Source organism: Neodiprion lecontei, chromosome 3 (assembly GCF_021901455.1).
Source record: "Neodiprion lecontei isolate iyNeoLeco1 chromosome 3, iyNeoLeco1.1, whole genome shotgun sequence".
In the NCBI taxonomy this organism is placed as follows: Eukaryota; Metazoa; Arthropoda; class Insecta; order Hymenoptera; family Diprionidae; genus Neodiprion; species Neodiprion lecontei.
Genome location: NC_060262.1, coordinates 32,248,828 through 32,273,289, shown reverse-complemented (window position 1 = coordinate 32,273,289; position 24,462 = coordinate 32,248,828). Strand labels below are relative to the sequence as shown.

At 37.4% G+C, this 24,462-nt stretch overlaps 2 protein-coding genes across 10 annotated transcripts in view; one reads left to right on the top strand and one right to left on the bottom strand.

Moving 5' to 3' along the window:
• The window catches only part of LOC107224149 (protein FAM102B), a 51,064-nt gene that overhangs the window by 7,031 nt on the left and 19,571 nt on the right, over nucleotides 1-24,462 (bottom strand). For 7 of the 8 annotated variants that reach the window (XM_046735362.1, XM_046735363.1, XM_046735365.1 and 4 more), the window contains 4 exons: nucleotides 2,730-2,850; nucleotides 2,296-2,486; nucleotides 1,982-2,187; nucleotides 1,207-1,426 (listed from right to left, as the gene is read on the bottom strand). In XM_046735362.1, the coding sequence (XP_046591318.1) occupies nucleotides 1,207-1,426; nucleotides 1,982-2,187; nucleotides 2,296-2,486; nucleotides 2,730-2,850 (738 nt within the window). The remainder of the gene's footprint in view (nucleotides 1-1,206; nucleotides 1,427-1,981; nucleotides 2,188-2,295; nucleotides 2,487-2,729; nucleotides 2,851-24,462) is intronic. The other variant, XM_046735366.1, reaches the window with a different exon arrangement.
• The window catches only part of LOC107224174 (rab GTPase-activating protein 1), a 39,521-nt gene continuing 35,651 nt past the window's right edge, over nucleotides 20,593-24,462 (top strand). Inside the window, exon 1 of one of the 2 annotated variants that reach the window (XM_046735357.1) lies at nucleotides 20,593-20,880. In XM_046735357.1, coding sequence (XP_046591313.1) covers nucleotides 20,824-20,880 — 57 coding nt within the window. In that variant the 5' untranslated portion in view covers nucleotides 20,593-20,823. The remainder of the gene's footprint in view (nucleotides 20,881-24,462) is intronic. The other variant, XM_046735356.1, reaches the window with a different exon arrangement.

The following is a 24,462-nucleotide window of genomic DNA, read 5'->3' as shown; positions in this document are numbered from 1 at the left end:
TTAAATTGTACTGACAATAAAAGATGTAACATTTGTATAGTAATTACAGACAAATGCTGCTGCAGACCTTTCAAAGATAAAGCTCAGTAGTAAAAAAAAAATGGTTATTCAGCCGAACGAAAGTTTAACATACAGTGTACTCGTATGCTTATATCATACCAACTTCCGATAAATAAATTAAGCTGAGGTGAAAATATCATGCTGGGTAAGAATTGCATTCTGCCATTTACGATTTGTACATTGTTCCAATTCCATAGACCTGTTAAATAGTGTGATTGAAGAAAATAGTAAAATTCCTTAGCCTGAACGAATAATAAGTAATAGTATCAGACTGTCTGAATGAAGTGCGCTATACCGTAGCTTTATGCTAATGCAGCAAAGTAAGTGATTGTATGTTTAGAGAATAATAATATACATATGCGTGTGAGGTTGTTAGTGTATGGTTCATTGTCGTTAGTAAAGGTATAATAGTTTTTCTACATGAGACACGTATAAGATTAATTTGCGAGGAATGAGTTTGAGTTTGAAATATTAATTATGTACACTTTTGAAATTAAAATCTTTTCGCATGAGATTTAATAATCCTTCAGAAAACCCAATATTAAAAGATTGTTGCACAAATTCAATAATAGCATGTCAAAAATGTAAAGCGCCAATGTCTGGTTTTTTTTCCAAATCAAACATACAATGGAGAAAACTGATCAATCCTTACAATTAGTTATGAAAGAACAAAGGGTCGTACAGAATTTACCATCACCGAAAATTGTTTGAAAAATTGGTCTGAGACTGAAATATTTAACTGGAAATATATTGACTTCGGAAGCAGAAAAGAATTAAACACTAGCGCAATCTATTTTTGAAAATACGAAAATAAATATTCTGTGACTTCCCGGTTGAATTAACCTGTTTCTTAGAAGGTAGCGAAGCCACACACTTCATAATATATTCAATCAGTATAAGTTCTTCATAAGGCCAACACTTAACGTTTTCCAGCCGTTATCACATGACTTTTGGCATGAATCTAATCATTCACAATGTAATTTGTACATTATACGAAAAAATTCGATCTGTTCCTATGAAAAAAGTTTCTATCATTATATTATGGAATAGAATTTAGTTTCAAGTGAAGATTTCACCTGGATCCTTTTCTTCATTCGATTCAAATATGTAACACCCGTCGTATGTTTAAATAACGATTGTTCTTACCTGATATGTCCACTATCTCCACTGCTGCTTTGCCTGCTGTGCTGGCTGTGTGAATTTAGCGATCCATACCCCGAACCTTTACTTAGTTGACTGGTGTTACTACTATTTCTTGAGTGTCCAGATTCCGTGTGAGCTTCTGCTAATGTTTCAATCGGTATTGCCGACGTAATAACTTCGCCCAACGTCATCGGATCATACGTCTCCGCACCGCCTATCAATTCTATTAAAGAAAAATCATGCAATGTAAATATGGTGCAAATTTCCAAGTTACTATCCAAGCTTAAAAGCTAAGGAATTGTACTTGCAAAATTATACGACTAATTCAAAGAGAAATAATAAAATAACAACGAAAGCCATGTAAATGCAAAGAAACGTCAAAATTCTTTCATAAATGTGATAACGTTTGTTGTCAATTTTTTTTCTCCTTCTTCTTCTTCTGCAACAAATACGTATTCAGAGACAGGTTAACCGAGCAACTTGTATTCTTTTTAACAATGATGTTTCCAAGAAGATAACATTTACAAGGTCGCTCATCTGTAAAACACCTTGAGTTAGAAAGATAACGCATCACATTCGTATATGTAAGGTGTTATTCTTCAAGGCCATTTTCGTATCTTGAGATTTGTACGACGAGGCGGGGATAATCACAGCTTTCGGTACGCCGCAAAAATTTCGACAAGAGGAAAAAAAAAAGGAAGAAAGTACGAAGGTATAGAACATTCCGTCCATGGCTTTGCGCGTATGTTAAAATTAACAAAGCTGAAATCTAAGTTACCAGAAGAGAACAGAGGTGCTCTTTTCTTCGGAAGACTGCCAAATCCACTACTTGCGCTAGCTATGCTACCTGCTAAGGATCCACTGGAGACGTAATCTTCTCGGCTGCCACATCTTTCCGGTCCGCTACCTTCGTCGGCACCGACTCCCGGTATACCAGGAACACCCGGCACTGCCAATTGTGTTTGCTTTAACGACGGTGAGGGTCTGCGAAAAAAAATCAATCGGGTCATTTACCAAGTACATGCTTAACATCGTCATAGTGTAATACGGTTCCAGTTATCAAGAGATAACAAAAAAGTAAGGTACACTCACACTTTGAATAAAATATCGCCCGACAACATATTCATCCGGATCGCTACCCTAAGCATAGAGTTGTCTTGTCTGTGTCTAGCGTCGTAGCCTTCCAGTAAACATCTCCGTCTCGACTGACCGGCACCAGCAAACTCCGCAAGATTCAAGTCCGTGAAGCCCAGCTTCTGGAAGGACCTGCCCCCTTTCAGCTCCTGGAGATGATGAAATTACAGTTTTTTCAAGCAGCAAGATCGTTGAACCGAGATCAACCGTAAGATTGGAAAATACTTTGACGCAAGTATAATCTGATACAGAGTGTTTCAAATTTAAAATGAGATAATCATGTGTTTTTAGTTCATCCCCGATAGCCGAATATACAATCATTAATCTTGCTCAAGGTAATCACTTCAATCTACATGTATTTATAGAAAAAATCTGGCACTCGGATTTCTTACCTTTCTCACTGATATCCTCAGAATGCAAGGGTCAAGAATACCCGTCGAAGCATTTGCGCTCATTTTGCAGAGAAATTCGAACCTCGCGTTCCATCTTACTGTGTGCTCTTGGACCTCCTCCCTGCAACAGAGAAGAATAACAGAAATTCAATAAAAGTTTTCTGTAACGACGTTTTCATACAACGATGAAAAAGCGGTAGCAAGTCGCTAAAAAAAAAAAAAAATTACTATACCGTAAACATCAACACTTGTAGAACTATAACAATACCCTTTTGCCCACTGAAACTTCTCCGTTGTATTTATGAGATGTGAAAAACAAACATGTGAGAAAAAAATAAGGAAGAAATGAAAAAAAGGGAAAATAGTTACTCGATTAACAAAAAACCTCGCTTCGGATTTTATCTTCAATTATCAAGTCAAATAAACGTCTTGATAATGCACGATGAATCATCATCCGAGAAGTGATAATATATATTAGAGATACCTGATAACGAAGTTGTCACGTGAAATGCTTTGCAAATTAGAGTAAATAAAGTTTCACAAAAAGATTGTATACAACAAACCGACGAATGATTCGTAAAAGAACCACGTATGCTCTTCTTGTCAGAAAATACATTCCCCTAAAACCTATAAATTCACAACACGCTTGCAGCCCTGAAATCTTTCTCACCTCTTCCACTCAAATCCCTTGGCAATATATTCCACAAGCTGGTATGTTCTGACTTCTTATATCCACACAGTTTTATTTGAACTCCAATCACTAAGACTAAGACGAAAGAGAACTGAAGTTTTCAAGTGTGTATGAAAAACAAACACGGCATGGATGCAAAATCTCTCTCTCTCTCTATATCTATCTATATATATATATCCAATGTCACCGATGCAAATGTATTATTCAATGCAATATCGATTTGGCGACAGTCTATAATAAATGTATGCGATTAAGCGATAAATATATGTACGATAAAATGGATGTTTTATTATTTCGTGATTAGAGTAAATTGTATTTTCTGTCATTTAAAATATCGTCAGTTCTTATCAATACGTTATATCTAATACAAGGACCTCACCAAAACTAAACACATCACGGCAACAGAAGAGAAACAAATTTTTTGTCACTATAAAAGAAAATCCTGTAAGCTTGTTAAACGAATACTTTATATTACGTCCAATATACAAGCAAGTAACAATTTTTCAAAGAATTGAAACGAGCCGCCAGACAGGGGCATTTTCATTCAAAGACTTTTCATCATATAACGTGTCGCGGCAGAAAATAATAAAATACACACTGATTATTCTAGCGAGACTTAGCAGTGAGTTGTACCAAGCAGCAGTAGGGAGTCTCTTTCAACTTTTTACCTCGAGTTTACAAGTTTAAAGGGTAAGTACCGAGGCGTTCGTTGTACGAAAAGTTCAAGATAAGCATTCAAGTACCGACATCTTTTTTTCCGAATGAAGAACTTTTGCAATCAAAGTTTTCTTTGTGTTCTTTTTTCCCCCTGAATAACTTCACACACCATCTACTCCCAAACAAGAATCATGTACTATAAAATACGCGGGTGTTCAACAACAGTTCATATAGTTTTCTCGGGTATTCATTTTATAATTAAGGTTTCATCTGTGCAATTTGCTCAGTTATTGGGTTATTTTATTTCCTTGAATGTACACGGTGGTTAGAAAAACTGACCACCGTGATCTGCAACACGATAAATGTGTCCTTCGCATCTCAATCGGATTTCCTAATCAAGATTTAACGAACGAACTCGACACTTTTTGCTCGAAACAGAATGAGGATTCATTAGGTTGTTTTTGGCTGTTTTCTTTTTTTAACACGAGGCTCGGTAGCATTGGGACCGTTCTTAACTGCTTTCACTCGAAAAAAAATATGTCGACATTAAAGTGTATAGTAACAATCAATTCTAGCGTTTTTTCCTGCAAAATTGCTTAAAATTTGGCCAACAACAGAGCAATGTCAAAACAAAGTTGTATGATATACAGAAAAAAACTAGGATAAAACGCGAGCATCCGATCAAGACACGTGACTAACGCTTTAAGAGTACCTATGATTATTTATTCTGTACTGAAGTTAAATATATATTAGATATATATTATATATTAAATATTATTATATATATTATATATATAGTATACACCGCCATGCAGTGGGAAGTTTCGCGTATTTCCGAAACCGCGTAGAAAATAAATCTATATAAATGTAATTGGACTTGGGCGTTACGCACCAATTGCGTGTTAAACGGACATTTAAGAAATCAGATACTATTCGTTGTCTGTTTCGTGAATTAACATTCAGGAAAGATTGTGTGACACGCAAATACCGACTTCCACCGTTGCGTATGTATAACGCGTGCACGAAACATCTACCAATATATTCCAGAAACAAAAGACAACATTTACATCGAAGATAGAAAATAAACGAAAATGACACCGATGAGAAAAAAAAAACAGTCCTCTGATCGATGAAACACGTCATGATAATACATACCGTATACTTATTGTTAACGATGACGGCCAACCAATGCAAGAGTCCCGTTATTTTATTCAAATCTAGTATTCGGATTTGCATATGACATTGTTGGCTTCGAAGAACCACAACGTAATTCGTGCCCAGAGACAAAGCGGTCGTAATTAATCGAGGTTACGTAGAGAACGCTGATATAACAGCGTGTCAGGCATTATCGAAATAAAGGGGAAAGTAATACATGAAAAATAAAGTAAAACATAGAATCGTATTTAATCTGGAGCATCTAGCCTGCTGCAGCAGTCAGTTAACAAAGCCGAGTAATTATGTACTCGTCACGGAAAACGGCCTGTGTTCTACTATTATATATATGCGATGAATAATGATTTTTCTTGCCTCGATAAGAAGACGTTACAATAATCGACAGCTTGGTTGAACACACGATGCTTATGCATGAATATACGCGAAACGCACGAGCACGCGGAATCGGTGCAACAGTTATTTAGAGAATACCTTATATAATAATATATTAATTCAGTGACAGATTTATAAATATATAGGTGGTGTAGTATATTGATTTATGCGTTCAGCAGAAGAAGAAAAGTTGGAACCGTCCGACTTGTAGGCAAAAAATTATACAGATTCGCAAAACTAATTTTGCAGAATTTGAAAATGAAAAAGATGTATCGATCACATATTCCATGAAAATTCATCATGGTATTCTAATTTTTTTCACATTCTTGTCACATTGTTATACTGTTTAATTTGTCTTATACGAAGTTTAAAAATTTGGCTAAACAATGCTTAAAATAGAGTCAAAGACCCCGAAAAATAAATGTACAAAACAGTAATAACTTGGGTCGTAAGATACGATGACAATGTCGGGGAGATTAACGAATAGAAAATGGTACCAAGGTCGGTATATAGATGAGAAAGAATATAATATCAGTTTATGCTAACTCGTAATCAGTGTGAGTAACCATCAACCGACTCGCGCTTCACCTATTTTTTGGGAGAATAAAGTCAATTGTAAAGTAAACAAAAATAAAAACTGTCAATTGAAATTATTTACATAATTTAGGTTGTAAAAAACTTTATCTTAATTGACTTGTACTTGGGTGAATTGATTCCAATTACAGCCGCCACTGTTTGCCTCACCTATGCATCGGAATGTCACCCCAAGTTTAATTAGCTTCTACGTTCACAACTAACAAATTGAATTCATCAGTTAACAATTGACTGACTGACTTTATCGAGTAACGAGAGGACCGATAGATCGTAGCCGTCAATAACTCGAGAAATCTTTACAACATCAACGCTTTTACAGAAAATGAATCTTGATTTTGTGCCGTTTATATGCAGAATACATTACAGGCGTTTTAATACAGTTATACTTTATACACCGTAGCGTGAATAAGAAATTTGGGTGCAATTACGAAAGAAAGTATAACTAAGTAGTTACGCTCTCGTTTCTCTATTATTAAAAAAATTTGTTCAAGACGTAATTTCCTTGCGGAGTTCTCGCTTTAGCGCACCATAATCCGGTAAAACAAACTAATGCAATAAGAAACCCGGCATGATTAATGAATCACGCTTTTTTTTTAACGAGATTACAACCGCTCAGCACTCGAGGGCCTGAATAACTCTCCGAGGTCCCCTCGAGCACTGGATTATCCAATTAGGTTTGGTTTTGAATTTTTCGATCCGTTTGTCGAGGAGCTTCATAAAATTATCTAGGAATCCGGTTTTTTCCACACTCAGCCATGCTTCTTAATATTCAAACATAATCGTTGGTGAAAGTTAATAAAAATACAAAGATGACACACCCACATAAATTCAAATAACGAACATTTTAGGAAGACAAAAAGAATAATACAAATTGAATACAAATGGAGAAAATTTTTGCAGAATTGGCCAACTACACTTTTTGCCGCAGAGATTTTTAAAGACGTGTCTAACTCGGAGATAACGAAAATACAATTTACTTGTTTCAATTTTATTCGGCAATTGGTTTGAAACGAATGAATACGTATTGCACGATTATAAACGTCTCAAAGTGTGAAATTACTTCTCAAGTCGATTCGTCCACTTACTAAACACTATCTAGCATGCTTGTTTCGTCTCAACTTCTCACTTAATAAATCAAGAGTCTCCAACATTGTAAAGACGGAACCCCTATGTTGTAAATTCAATATAATATTCCGTCAGAACCAGACTACCGCTGACGAATGTTTATAAGAGGTAAAAAAAAAAAAATGTTCAAGAAAAGATTAGATCCGTTAAAAGTATGGAAGATAAAACATATACGTTAGGTATAAAGTACGATTGACAAAAGAAATCGACGTGACGATGCACAGAAGAAACAGCTTAGAGCGGTTCTTGCAGCGTACAAAAGATCTGCACAGACAGATGAATGAATGATAACCACCTACACAAGTGAACTACAGTCTAGCTAGTGTCCAAGCGTCACGGAATATAAAAAAGCGACGTGACACTGTTCCGAAAAATATGCTTATAAGGACAATAGCGTTTTATATAAATTCACTGTGCATATCGATGAAAAGATTTCGACTGTTGCAACAAGTCCGAAGTGTACATGTTCGATGAATAACGATTCTTCTCATCCAATTTTCGGCGAATATTACGTAACGTGATTAGAAAAATTGAATAAAAAATTTAAAAAAAAAAAAAAAAATAAATAATTCCAATAGATTTGGTTTGTGCAAGTAACTCGAATTTTACACACAATCGGCAAAGAGTTTAGCGGCAAAATCATGCGAGAGAAGAGTTTCATTCATGATTTTCATGCTTGTCAAATTGAGAACGGAAGCGCGTGACAGTCAAGGACGCGTTTGATAACCCGCATACGTAACAAGGCGCCCCCGACAGTCGTCGACATTGATTAGTGAATATAGTATTCCGCCTTCTTCTCAACCCTTGAACAACTGCGCACTGTCCCACGTGGAAGAGTCTTCTAATTCATCAATCGCACCAGTCTGGACGGCACCCGAGATTTTCTGCTTCCATCAGAGGCAGAAAAAGTGTCCTCGAGAGTTGGGCGGAAGACCCGCGGTGATTTTTGTAGTATAAGGTAATTAGTTTGTTCCGTGATTCGGTCAATGTCCCCCACCCCGCCCCTACCCCCCAGCCATGGTTCATTTCAGGGGATGAAGCGAATATCGTCAGTCGCCGAAGATGGTGTATGTATAGTGGACAGCAGTGGCGAGAGGTACTTTAATTTCAAAAACGTCGTTCTCCCTTTGTCTCTGAATGATTTATGCACACGCAGAAGCGAACCCTACCTACCTACCGATTTTGGATAATTGTTTATTGAAGTTCAACGAATTATCTTCGTCGTGATAATTGGCGTCTTTTTAATTATAATCGCGCGAAGAAGATCGATTTTAAGACCGAGAACTAAGGGTTAGATAAAAGTATAGTTGGTGCCTGCTCAGGCAGATCATCTAATATCCTTTAATTTGACCACCGTAAGACAGTGAAATAATCAAAATTATGCTGTAACAATCGCAATAAAAAAAATTAACGATAATAATTATATTAACATGTCACCACGCATATGATTCTCTGAAAATTACATGTATTTTTGATTTGACGATGAATCATTTAATGTTATATTTGGCATAGATCACGCGAGAGCTAGAAGATAGCATATCTTGTGGAGAGAAGCCACGTGGAGGATTCTGTACTTCCGTAACCCGGTTTCATTGAGACAGAAATGAAATTTTTCCAAACGATACAAAGCACAATCTTTCAAGTACGATAGATCTGTTTGAAAAAAAAAATCTTTTTTTTTATTAATTTGACGTCTATGGACGGGAGAGATTCCATAGATTTCACAAACCGACAAAGAGCTGTTTTTTTGCTTATTCTTTGACACGAAAAATATTCCGAGCGCTACCAATTTTTATACTAGAAAGTAATGCCAGTTTTTGTTTTAAACAATGTTTACACTTCTCTTTGAGCGATGCGAAGCTAACACGAAATGGTTCGTGTATAATTCAAAGCTTGATCAAACGATAACTCTCAAACTGTTATTTGTGTGGCTCTCGGTTGTGAAAATTTGGCGTCCCTCAAAAGAAGCAAATGAAACACATACTCCAATACATTATCCATTATTGAACGGAATGCGCATGCGTGCGATACCTGTATAAACGTACAAACGCCTCGATGTGGTATTTTTGATTAGTTTGATACTTGATATTATTATTCGATATTCAAGAAGAGGTCATCAATCAACGAAATTGTATTTGTCCCAGATGAAATAAACTTTCCTAAACCAATAAAGTCGCTAGTGTCGCTAATGACTGGCTATGAAACACGAAACTTATACCAGTGGATTTCGTATCGAGGTACATTCCTCGATCCTTTCCCAAGTTTTTCCAGTCTCGTCTCAAACTGCAGTACGAAAAGTACACGGATTGAACATCCGCTGGTGAAAATGGGCTGACAGAAATTCGTTCATCAATTTTTTCTTCTTTTCTTTCCTTTTATTTATATTCATTTATTTTTTCTTGCGATAAGAGTCCCACAAACGCGTCACGACGCTGGTAAATATCCGCGGAAGCCAAAATATTCCTAAGCCAAGCCTCGTCAAGGTAAGCAGTGTATAAATGTCGCTGCCAACAGTCCCACGTCCACGATATTTCCCTGTCGTGTCGCCGAAGCTTAATTGAATATAGTAATCGTAAAATCTTAATTCAATATTTGGACGTGACGTGACGCGCGACGAAATTTGACATCTGCACAGAAAGCAAAACTGAAAAGATTCTATATCGACTGTTCAGTCCTACGCAAACGCATTGCTGTGAAATTAATCAATCTGACTGGTTGCAGTTCTAACGTCCGAAAGAGTATAAATGTTCGCATGGTGGAAGGTAGTTCCACAATTGCACGTGCGTCAAAGACCAGTAACAACGACTGGGCAGTGCTGTGCAAATGGATTTTCATGCAATGCTTAGCTAACATGCAATGGATTACGCGACTTCAAATCTGATCATAAAAAACCACCCCAACTTATTTTCATGCGAACCTTAATGCACGCTCACTTTTCTTCGACGAGTTAAACTCGTGGATTTGGATAAAAAAGTATAATGTAGGATGTAAATTATTTGTCGGAAAAATGAGAAAGCGAGAGAGATGGATTAATTGACCCTTAGGCAGAGTACAGCGGTGTTTCCAATCCCGGCGTGGAATGAAATACAAACCAGTAGATGTTGTGCAACATACGTGCAGCCCAGACTTGCCATCCGTCGAGGTATTTAAGACAGTGTATATGGCGTCTATGCACATTTCTGTAAGACAGGCGAGAGAGTCTGCAGAGTGAAAGAAGTTGGGGTACGTGCATACGATGTAATACTTCAGCGGTGGGTAGTTGCCCATGTTTCATTACGTTATCGATGTACCAATGTTCGCGGGATGGACGAGGTTCCGTTTGCATGCTACGTGTACAGCTAGACGATAGAACAAAGGTGCGTGCGAAGCGTGTATAACAAGTTGAAGTACCTTTCGAGAAATCTTTACAGACTTCAAGGGTAAACTTCGGTCGGTGTTCGGTGGGAGAAATTATCAACGTACGTATATTAGATTGCGAGGTTTCAAGTGATGCTTTCACGGTTGTCGGAATACGGACGTAACGTTCTCTGACCCAGAGAGAAGATGAAAATCATGGAAACAAGTACCGGCGTGTAATACGGATGAAAATTGGTCCAAGAATTTACAGTTTCGAAAGCTCACAAGGGATGTAAATTGAGGACGTTGAAATTCTTCGAAGGTTGCAGAGTTCGCGAAGGTCATTCATTGACGCCACGACAACAAACTTGGCACAAGCATTGGGAGAAAGAAACGTCTCGTGGGACGTGTGAGTAAAAACATCGAAATAGAAGACAGACGACGAAGAACTAAAACCGCATCGCCTCGTCGCGTCGTCGGGTCAAGGGACAACCTTCGACCGTCCTTGTTTCGTAACACATACCTAGTCTCTGCGGAATGTGGATGAGGGTACGAGCCAAATCCTCGGAACGAAATTTTATTCCCCAAGTACGTATGCATAGTCGGTGCCGTGACAATAACGCCTGCGGATGTACACGTGCAAGCGGATCGATCGAACGACACATGTGCAATGTACACGAATGCAGGAGCAGTAAGGAACAACAATTAACAGACGCCGCCGAGACATTCACAGACGTAAGAAGAGAAACGAGTTTTACAGACGTAAAACGAAAGAAAAAAAAATTCCTCTTCTTAGATACATTCAATTCTCAATCGGTACCAACTTATACTCAACCTAGGTATAACGTTACACTTACAACTTGTCGTACAGTTTAGGTACCAGTTTTCACCGGTAACTAATTGTACGCCTTAAGACGTATGCGGTAGTGTAGCATAACGCGGTATACGCAATTATCGTGTCATATACGCAGAGGAAATAGAGCAGCGAATCGTCGAATAAGAAGAAGGACAATCGGGGTAGGGTGACATGGTTTTGAAAAAACTTCACTCGGTATGCTACAGAGAAAAGTACGAATTTTCTCTTGCAATTAGTAGGGATTCTGCAACGTTTACCACGTCTATTGATTTACCAAATTCTATATACAGTACGACCAACCGAGGCAGTGAATATTTCTCAGCGATATGCGACACTGATGACGGCAAAGTCGGTTTCAAATTTCAATTCTGTACGAAAAATTCAAAAACTGACCGAATATATGACATATGTAGATAGTGCACATTGTGTAGAGTTTACTCGCGATAATCATCCCATGAATACAGATTAATTTTCGTTTGTTGTACTGCAGTGTATCTAGTGCGTCTTGCTCCGGAACTATAGGAGAACGTTGCTACACCCAAGTTCAAAGGGTGCTTCAACTAACTTATAGACTCTACATATGTAACAAAGGATCAAGAGTCGTGATCTACTTCGGATAACTCGCGGAGGAGGAACCGCGTGACGAGGTCTTCCGTTTAGAGAGTAAATAATTAAGCCTGCAGGTTTGTTCCTCAACAAACAGTCCATAGACGACGAAAGTTGGACGAACGGATAAGTCGAGTGATTAAATTACGTTGCAAAATTAATGCTGCGGTTTGACGTCTCAACGACGTGAATTAAATTTCAAACTTTCAGGAAAGATACGGACGGGTGTGCCAAACGATTTGAAAATTAAATCACCGAGTTTAGTTGGATTGAAATATATTCAAAGCTATTCAACGACCGCGTACACAAACGCAACGCTGCGCAAACATTTCGCGGCAGCTGCAACTTAATTCCATTCTCCAATGAAATTCTATGCAGGCAACGATCGCTTCCAGCGTTCTATACGGAATTTCGAAAAGCTACATTTTCTGGGCCGGCTGGCGCGTACGGATTTTTAAAATGGCGCACGTTGTCGATTGCACGTGAAATTATAAGGTGCGTGTGTATGTGTGTACGTGCATACGTAAGGTATCAGCGAGAGATGGAGAGCAAAGCATGGCGTGGCGTGGCGTGATGTGGCGCCAGATATTACATGAAACCGTATAGGGGGGCACGATAGCTGGATCGTCGATTCGTTCTTACGGTATGACAGAGCCTGCGGCAAGGCTGTCTTCAAGGTTCTTTGCTTCATTTTAACCAACCAAGTTTTGTAACGTTTGGTATACGGAGAATTAAAATTCCATCGAATATAGAACCGGGCCGAAAGCTGCACCCGCACGCGAGCGAATCTCTGCAGCGATGTTATAACTGTGCCAACACTTTCTAAAGAAAAGAAAAAAAAAAGTTTAAAGAAAAAAGCTTCGCTCTATGATTGATCGGCAAAACTATAACTGGATCAATTTTTGAACATGTAATACACACTATATATATATAGGGAAAACTTTTAGACCAGCGGTAAAGTATAGACTAGTTCATTAGTAGTCAACGAGTAGTCCGTAATTTTACGCGACGAATGGATAGACCGATATACCTGTTTTATGTAACGTTAAATTCTTCAGCTCGCGTTATTGCACGAAAAAAATATACAGAAGTACAAGGTGATTTCTTGTCTCTGCACGCGTGGGCTCCAAGCATACGCTTCTTTATTGCGATATATGAGAACAATACTGCAGTTAACAGCGAATAGCTGCAACGTCTTTCGTGAAAATTACACTTGGCCGTCGTTCGATATTCGATCATCCGTATAATTGTTACGTGTACGTCTAGCTTAAATACTGCACACCTGGCTACGGTAGCGAAAAAAAAAAAACTGCCGTCTCTGTTTTTTTTTACAAACTTGATGCTTCATCCAAATCCCTGCGACAGGTTTGAACCCGGTCTTCCATGTTCGCGCGTGAAGAACTTTCAAAATTTGAAATTCTACAACGACATACGGAACGAGCCTCAGTTTCATTCGGAGATGGCATGATTATGGAATTTGATGCAAGATATTAATGTTAGGTATATCTAGCGTATAGTATAACACTAACAGCAGAATCTCCACATATCTTTGCATAGGTACGCCGTAAACAACGCGCATTTTTAAATTTTATCCTTATTTAGGTTTGAAATATTATCAACCAAAACACGACGTTTCTCACCCTGCGTCATTATACATAATTATAATATGTACGTATATTATTCTCTGGTATATAATAATTCGCGAAACGCATACACAACACGGACAACTCTTTTACGAATTGTTATGACAATGAGATGGGCAGAGAATATATTCTACACGTGGGCGTTCAGTGGATGACGAGAGTGTATCGATTTGGCGGCAGTCGCTTACAAGGTACGATACGCCATTCATTATTTCCATCCATTCGATCCTGACTTACATGCATCGGATAATGTTTGTTTGTCAAAATAACTATTACCATTACAGCCCGCTTCTCCGCTTCGCGTGCAACTTATATATAATATAAGTGGGTATGTACGTACTAGCTGGCTATGCCGATAAATGTAGGTAAATATAACCAGAGGCGCTGTGCAAACATAATTAATCTATATTTAGACGGTTAAGCATGATGTCCGGGCAGGTAAGAAGTAAGTATAGTCTCTAAGTATGACACACGTTACGCGATGCTAAACATTTTCATTGCTTGTGCATGTTTGTTGTTTGCATTATCCTCGCGGCGAATAACTTGAGGATATACAATATTGTGCAGCAGCGAGCACTGTAAGAGGCGATAATATGCAAACGAATGAATCTTGTGACGTTTGATCCGTCGACGGAAAACAAGATATGTTCATGCTGCGTAAGAAACGATTAATAATGAGCAAACGATCGGCTGCATCGAGGAAACGTGCGTGCGTTGGCAAAATAAAAAAAAAAAATAAAAAAAAATAAATAAAAACGTTATTAAGAAACTGCAGCGAAGAAAAAGAAAAGGTTGCGTAGAATTAAAATACTCGTTATCCGTATGTACAATAAAAAGGATAATTACCGCATTACGTGGTAAAAATTTCCAATATTACATACGTCAATAAAATAATGCATAAACGAGACAGTCTTACCCAATACTGTTCGACTCGTCGTGTTAATCCTCGCACGAGTCATAAAACAGTAAGGAAGCACATATAAGCATGTAGTATAGGTATAATTCCGTATAAAGCAATAATCGTTTGATTGCGTATGGAGGCTCGAATCAAATTGCACACGATCAATTGTGTAACTAAATTGATTTGAGTTACAATCGAGTTGACGTAACAATATAGAGAAAATCGAAACCGTTCACCTTACAGGCGTTTAATTTAATCATTCGCCGAAGACGCGTGTTTTCAAACTAATAATGAATAAAAGAACAAAACTTTTTTTCAAATCCTCCAATCGTGTCGAATGATTGCCTTCGACGCACGATTACTTCCATATAGTCTTACAGTTCGTCACAGAAATCGCGACAATTGTGAAAGGGAAACGCGGAAGTTAATATCCTGGATGAAAGGCTATAACGTATCCGTATTGGCAATTCCGTTTCCGGCATAGTACGGTCAACCTGTGGCTGGAATATCTTCAATTAAAGATCCCTCGACCAATAAGAATCAAGCGGCACAACGTTGCATTAGGTCTACGTCTACGTGCAGTGTCGCATAATCTGCATTCTTTATACGTTTGAAGCGATGATCGATGCTACGTGCAACGATTCTAATCGTAAATTGCACCGTTGCTCTGTTTCGTGAACTGCGGAAAAATCCTCGACGAATTGACGTCTGAGATAAAATTATAGAAACGATAAATACTACTGGACATAAAAAGACAGAAAATTAGCTAAGTAAAATTGTATCATTTCGACTCAGCAATTTACCGAATGTACGACTTACTTCTCACCTCTTTTCCTCAATATAACGACAAGCTGTATCATAAATTGTATGCGCATCGTTCCGACCATGAAACTAGCGACAACAAGCTCCCTGTCGACTTATCGCTCGCCCCAATTACAGAACCCGGCAAAATTTCTTCTTCGTATGGCGGCGATAACGAAATATAAAGATTTTTATTTCTTTTTTTTTTTTTTTGTTCGTAGAACTGTATCGGCGGCAAGATAGGTGGCCGTAAGATATTTGGAATTGCGTCTTCACTCTGGTCTTGATTGCGTTATCGAGGAGTCGATCCTTTCGACCGATTGGGAGACGAAGAAAGAACGAAAGGAAGGAAAAAAAATCTTCCTCAGGTAAAAATAGACGCGTAGTGCGTGTGGAGACGAGGTTTGAAGGGAAAAATACTCAGCGACGATAAATCTTTGGTGACGTAATATACACATATATATATTATATATATATATACAAGACGAGGAATCTAAAAATTGAATTGTCTAACGAAGGCAATTCTCATCATTGCAAATCCCTTTCCCTTCCTCTTTCCTTTCCTGCAACATATTGTGTGGGTATAGTAAGCATTACGACGGGCAAAAAATTGTCGGTGAAAAAAGAAATACATTCGGATTCATTCTGACGGTTCTATACTTGGGATTTCCAATACTTTCTACACATTTTGAATAAAATTCCCGTATATTCCCGGTTATTTTTTTCAAACATCCTGTACATTCGTATATAATGATTTGTATGGCGTTTCTGCGTTATCATAATATAATCAACATTGAACACCGTCATATTCGAGGATGTGTAGAACTGATGAATTCGGGTTGAGTAAAAAATGTAGAGAAACTAGAAAATAAAAGGGTGACAATGTCGAATTTTCAAATATGCGAAAATGTATTGCATAGAATTTCAAAGTCTAGAAAGCCGAAGTACAGAAAAAATTAAAGGTAAAGTATAGAAAATCAGAACAATATATAGAACCGTCAAAATGCCGATGTATTCTTATTCGTTGTGACAATTTTATACTACAGTTCTCTATACTCTAATTTTTCTACATTTTGACTTTTCTATGTTTTGACTTTCTGTGAATTTTGAAGATTCTAAAATTGCACCGATATTCCAAAATATACTTTTTTCCCTGGTTTGCCAAGAATTTCCTGATGCTAGACATCCTGTTCAACTTTTTGCATGCAGACAATTCTATACGTCACATTCGCATGTTTTGAAATTCTTTCAATCAGATTTTCCTTCCGCACTCCATGATATTTTGACCCTACATTGTGTGGCCGCTCTTGTCGATTCTCATTAAAAAAAAAAAAAAAAGAGACATTTCAATCGCTGCGTATCTGAGGCACTTTTCTATATAACGTATAACCTTTAGGTAAAAAAAATCCGATTCTATAGACATAGGTATATAATACTTCAGTTTCATTCACCTAGATTGTGTAAGAATGGACAGTGAAGCCTCAGGAAAATCCCGAGGCAAGTAAAAGCTTGACAAAAGCTCGGCGGTACGATGGCGAAATGCCAACTCGAACAAACTTCAGTATATATATATATACATATATACACACATTCGTGCAAGTGCATCGTACCTCGTTCGGTTAAACAGCGTGGCCATATTTGTTCGGTGTGTAAATTACACACACTGTCTTTTTCGCCGTAAAATATATCTTCCGAAATAGTCGAACGGAATTTCGGAAATCGAGTCGCTATTCAAGATCCTTGGCCTATATATGCAAATAAGCAGATATGTATATCTGCCACCCTCGCTTATCTGCGCACATAAACACGTGGGTGCGATTGTACTTGACGCGATTGAGCCAATGCAAATCGGTTTTTTTTTCTTCTTCTTTTTCTTCCGCACGAGAGAAAAATAATCTATGCAGTGAAATTAATCAACTCTATATCTGCAACGAGTAAAATAATCATTAATACGATACAACGAGCTCGACTTGAACGGACGATTTATAGTAGGAGTCGATTTTTGGGATGGTTTAAAAATACTTGGTCGTGTATCAAAGCGGAAATCCGCAGCTTTCAAACCCGTTTCGATTCACTTTGTTACGTTCATTACTCTAGCCACCATAAAACCTTGAATCAAAAGATCATTTTCCATTTGTTTTAACCTTATTGGCGACCCCCCTTAAATCCCCCGGAACCGAGAGAAAAGATTAGATCGAAGATTGAAAATGCCGAGGCGACAGGAAAACCTGGTCTCCTCGCCTACATGGGCATTTGTAAACTAATATACATAAATATGTATATTCGGAAGAATCCACCCTTCTGCAAAGAGAGCCGATAAGCAATTCTTTGGGGATGAACGAGTCTCGCGGCCGCCTTGCTCAAGTCCTATAGCGTCGTATAGATAACCGTATAACTCAGGTGTTATCTTTCACCAATCTTTTTCCATGCAGAGCAAATGGTCGAACCGAAGTGTGATATAAAATTTTTGTCGCTTGTAACCTCTCGACAGGCACGGTTAACCTTGGCCAAAATTCCATGGGAAAAACATGTCGATGCTACGTTTGCTGCGACTGCGTGAAATTTCGGATCTTAATATTAAAATGAAACTTTAACCAATTTTTAGGACCTGATCGATGTGCAATAATTTTAAAATTATACACTAGTGTCGAAACTCTTGCGAGAGCGTCGAATATTACATGTGGAAAATACGTAGGCAAACCGCGAGTGGCGGAGAATGATGTTAAAAAGATAGAACGGCCGATTTATAGAAGGACTATAATGTCGAATTTTCAAACACGCGAAATTATAATTCGTAGAGTTGTAAAAATGTAGAAGGTCCGAGCATAGAAAATTGAGAACACAGAAATTCCAGAAATATGGAAATATTAAAGATTCTACATTTTAGCATTCTATATTCTGATTCTACAAATTAGATTTTCGCGTCATTGAAAATTCGATACTGTTGCCCTTCTGTTTTTTCATCTTTCTAACCCCCCCCCCCAACACGTTTATCCTTCGAAAGCGGATCAATTTTCATATTCAATCCGTATACATAATCTTGTAAAATCGATAATTAGCTTATAAGGAATTAATGTTGTTGTCGCTCGTAGCGCCGCAAGCATTTTAGTGGAATAGCGATTCTTAACCAAAAATTACGGTATTTCATCATTAATATTTCAGTGTGATTCACAAGAATTGAATATATTTTCGATATATGTTATGTCGGGAATAAAAACGTTATGCGATTGAAGTTAGTAAGGTTACTGTAACGATGCATGTTCGGGAAAAATCTTTACTTCGCACCATTAGAATTGTCTGAAATTAAGTAAATCATACTGAAGCAAACATACCCATATTTTTCAAAAGCTAACTACCTGAAAGTCATTCTAAGATTGCAAAATAATAAATTTCTTCCCGATGTTTCGCGACGTTAACGTTACTAACTTCAACTTCGTTGTTTTGCTCATGTTTATGGCTGTTTATATTTAGTAAATTAAATTTGACTCGCCGTCGAGCGAATGTTATCAAGTTTCGTAACAGTTTCGTTCGCCATCTGGTTATTTTATACCATTCATTTCCCATCTAGCGGAGGAAAACATAATTTGAATATGTGAAGTATTTTGTTTTTTCGTTTTTTTTTATCTTAGATCTTATTCTGGTTTAGAACCGGGGCAATAATTACAAGTGGAACCATGACAGAGTTATAATTTTCATTTGAATCGCCTTCGGCATGGTGTAAATACAATGTTGCGTAATACAAATTCGCATAGATCCGTGATTTATACGCGCTTTGGAGCAAAATTGTTGCATGCCTCGTGTACAGAGTTTCAAGAAAATAACAACCATATAGCAAGAATAAAATCATTTCACCTGTAACACCAACCGTTCGTTTATAAATACATATAATGATATTTCCGTACATCGATATTATAAAACTGTACAAAAGCTTCTGGAATGAAAAAACGTCTCGCGCAAAATAATGCAGCGATATAGACACTGGAGATTGATTAACGATATAGTAAAACGAACGTTGCAAGGATCCGTTCGGCCTGAGAATATAGGTCACGAAATTTGCACGAAGTTTTAACGATCATGCCGCCGTCGACGCAAAGAAAACTCTGATAAAAAAAAAGAAGAAAAAAATTAACTACCGCCTCCTGCAGACGATGAAAGCATTTTTTCCTTTACTTTTCAACGTATCTGTCTCGTTTTTTTTTCACCCGCGCGTTATTTCTCTTGACTGATGTATATTGCAATAAAGTAGAAAAAAAAAAAAATTAAATCGAAGAATGAAAAGACATTAATGTACCAATATCAAAATTGGTTGAATCAATTACTTTTCTCAAGTATTATTACAAACTTTCTTTGGCGCACGAGATCTGAATATTACACGCTCGACGATCCGCAAAGCTTACAACGCACAATTTACAAACACGGCGTATATAATCAACAGAGTAAAAGGCTATCGTATAAATTTTTTCAGGGATAAGCCGACAGCCGGTATCGTCGATCCGATGACGCAGACACCTAACACCAGAGTCTGGAACGTACGGATCATCAAGGAGCCAAGCCAGCGGAAGGGATCCAGAAAAGGATGAAATAATAATAAAATTCGATCCACGGGAGAAAAGTTGAGATGAAATATTAGACGCGCGTGAAGAGAAAAAAAAATAAAAAAATAAAAAAATAAAAAATAAAAAATAACGTCTCACGCCAGCTAACGACTATTAATGCCAGATGCCTGTATATACGTACGAAAAACAAATAACAAGGCTAAAATATCACATCGAGCCGACTTGGTAGCGATGTGCTAGTAAAAACTAATACGATATATATAATAATATAATTTAATACGTATATATATGCATATGTACGTATGAGTGGATATATGAGAGCAGCGCCTGTGTGTTCGACACGTCTGTGATTATTATTATAATCACCCAGGGGAATTTATGATGAAAAATTAATTATCGAGTGAGTGACGATTACGAACACAAGAGACCACTTGCGCTGCCGAGTCATCTGTTTTATGTGTTACTTCTTTTTATTTTTTCTCTAGCGATATTAATTCAAACTGCAGGCTACCAGTAGCATGAAAAAACTGACTCGTCTCAGTAGCAGCGAAGCGATCATGTGTGTACGTACACGAACTGTAATACGCATACAACCTGCGTTACGACTAATCGTCGTGGTGACATAAAAATTCACGCCGCGTTCTTCGTGAGTCGGTTTTCATAAGATTTTTCCTTCTTACTTATACAGCTGTGAATTAACGTGAATGCGATTAAACAAAAAAAAAAAAAAAAAAAACAATTAATAAAAGAATCAACAATTTTTTGCAAGTGTCACAAGTACAAATGTCACGTTGCAACGATGGCTATTATACCCAGTCAGCTGCAGAAATCGCTCATCATGTAAGATTATTTTTTACAATCATCAATTATGTACGTACGTATATAAGTGTTATCTTCCCTGATCAACTTAATCCAAAAAAAAAATCATTTCAAGATACCACAACAGATTGATGATTTGTACTTTGTTACTCGTGGTTTATGTATATAAAAAAAATCTTCTATCTGCGTTTAACAACGAAAGAAATTATTCTCATCGTCCCTGATATTACATACAGGTGTTTAAACACTTGACAGCGAGTTTTTCTCCAACGAGAATGTTAAATAAACCGGGTAGAATAAAAAAAAAAAATAAAACAAAAAATAAAATAGAACAGCACATCGACAAAGCTAATAACTTTATAAATTTAAATGCAGCATTAAAATTATCTCTCGCCTGAAAAAGCTGTTAGATATTTGTAAAAAAGAAACAAAAAAAATAAATAAAAAGCCGACATGAGCTTAATTTACTTCGTCGTATCATCCTTATCGATTCGTGAGACTTGCTCGCGTGAATCACATTAAACGCATTGTTATTTTTATGTTTATTACTACCGTTTCGCGAGTCTTCTGGGTTATGTATTTGCATATAAAATTCGCTGCGAACACGCGTGGCACAATACATAGATAATACGACACAAAGCACGTACTTACTACGCGTTGAATCGATAAAAGGCGGTAGTTTATCCTGCGTGATTTTAACACGAAATGTGGCAAAAGACGGTACAAGGGTGAGTGTGCTCGGTTAGCAATTACCCTGCACTTGTCCCTTGTACGGTCTGTACCTGTATAATATTATACCGGGTGCCTCGCCTCGCCGCGTCTACAATAACCTGGAACAACGGCTTGGTATCAAGATAGAGTTTCAAGAGGCCATAGATATCAGACATTTTGCTTACCCATAAAATCCCCTGCAGCGCGTCTTCAACGACCATGTTACAGGTATAATTACAGGCATAAACTATACAAGTTATCCTACGCTACTTAAACGTCACGTGTATCCTTGACCTTCTTTTGGCAAGTGTGCGCGGTGCATAATATTGTATTACATTATAATACGATAAGCCCCTGATAAATGTTTTTCAAAGCACGTGGTGATATGCGTATCGTAGGTTATATTATGTCTGTATGAACGTGTGTAAGAAACATCCGTTCTTGTATTTTGTCGAAAATCGCGGTGCCGCCTAAAGATGCTGTGTTTAAAAATCGTCTTTCAAACATACAAATTCAACCTTTTTTTTCTTATAGCGTTGCGTAATCCTGTATATACACTGTATACATAATAATACAAATTCCCTGCTGCCGATCTTTTCCTACGGTCTTCCAACACGCGTTTAGATTGTAAGTTCTAAATATAGAAGACTGGGTGGGGCATGTAAACGAGCGTCCGAATCTCGTTAGTTTTCTGTACCAAATAAAATCAGCAACTACGAATCCCGTAGGTGCTGTATAATGCAACTGAACAAGCGAATGAAAAAATGCTGGATAAGTGCCTGTAACGGTAAATAAAAAGATAGAAAAAAAAAAACGTCGAAAATAATCTGAGACGTAAAAGTGATAGAATTTTTTTCTAAATGTCACTTTCAGCTGTTTTCATTCTCTTTTTCAATTCACGCCTCGGGCCAGCTATTATTAATTACAAAAAAAAACAGAAATAAAAATTTACCGAATAATGTATGTACAATTAAAACTTTTCCGTGAATATCTACTCGTTATTTATAACCAATTATTATTAATGTACCGCAATGAACTGTCATTAGTTATAATTAATCATATGTTACACGATTTTAAATTGTATCATGTTTTCTCCACGATTTGTCTAACTTATGTTGTTTCCATTGTTTACAATTTGTTGCCGCAAAGTATAACCAAGGCATGAATAAAAATCAATTAACCAATCTCTCTCTCTCTCTCTTCCGCTTTTCTGCACTTTCGTCACCGCTCTGTACGTTATACATAACAAGAGGGGAAAAGTCTTGTGGGTTCTTTGCGCATATAAAACAATCGAGGGTAACTTATTGTTAGCATCAGGGCAAATTAACTCCAAATCATTGAACAACACTAAGAGACTGGAAACACAAAGTACATTATAAATAAATTTTTACTTTTATAAAGTATAACACGTATCATGTTGCATCTAAATATAATTCACGATACGCGCACCAAATGTTTATAATCGTACAGTTCTTCTGCGAACTGAATCTAAAAGATTAATCGAACATTACGAAGTCGCTCTGCAACAATCATTGTGATTGTTGGAGTGAAAAGTTCAATTTCTTCAAATATTGAGAACAATCATTTGGTATTAGTAGAACCAAGGGTCTCGCAATAAACTCGATTTGATTCGTTCGTCAGGCTCAGAAATATCGATGACAGCTGTATAAAAATTAAACAAATAAATTTTTATCTGTCAACGTCTCTGTATCTTTTCGAATCTAAAGCTTTTATCATTTGCGTAAACTGCAGGAGAAATTTGAGTGAAGAAGTTTTTCGGAATGTCGAATAATATATTGGATTTGTTCATTTTGGTACAACAATCGATAAATTAAAAGTTTCAGAAAGCCGGAAAGCAATACGAAATAAAAAAAAAAAAATATATAATTAATTTATCTCATTTTACAAACTCAAGTTACACACTTGTATTTTATTAATATTTTAACAAAACGGCAACTGAGAAAAAATGCCCAAGTCACAGTCTGCCCGCTAACTTCGTCTCTGGATTTAACACAAAATGCGATGTCAAGTTTGTATAAATCGCTTTTCGTAACTTGATTAATCTTTTTCTTTCTGTCTCGAACGTAGAATATTTCTTGCAAATAGGTACAAGATATAGTGATATAATACACGCAACGGTAAAAAAGATCGCGTACAGAGAAAAACACCAATGAGCCATGGTGTAACATCGCGCATGCCCAGGTATTTATACACATGACTCTATTGGCAATGGCGCAACGATTAAATACAGAAACCGACCCTATGCTGAGAATTTCGCGTGAGTATATCTTCGTCGAAATAAATTCGAGACTTTGATGTCGATCGGATCGTAAGTTCATACACGGAAGACTGTACATTTACATAGACGATATGTATAGGCGATTCGCATTTATTATGCGGAATACGAGCGACAAATATATTCATCGTTACCCCCGTCACTCCGTCATTCAGTCGGTCGTATTCGCAGAGGTTTTTATTTTAACATTGACGTAACTTTGAGGAAGTCGTTGTTGCGCTAATAGACTCGTAAGGAAGAGAAAAAACAATATGTATCCGCAGCATGCTGCGGATGCGATCGTTACGCGCAGATTCTAGCTCTTCTGGTTAAAAATGGTAACAATCGTGCGCAGCGTCCAGCAACAAGCAACGACGATAAGGAGAAGCGAAGCCGAAGCCGTTTGCGGTATTGACACAATCGCGCTGGAATCCGCGAAGACTAAATCAGCAGCATCGCGAGCCGTCATCGCTTCAAAAAAACGCAACATTCGCACACGGATTAATTTCTGCACTATTGTGTATGTGATTAGATTGAGACCGTGAGGAAACTCGGATAGAATTAAGCGTCATCGCCAATTACGACAAGGGCTCAAGTTCGTTCGAATGTCGCTTTAA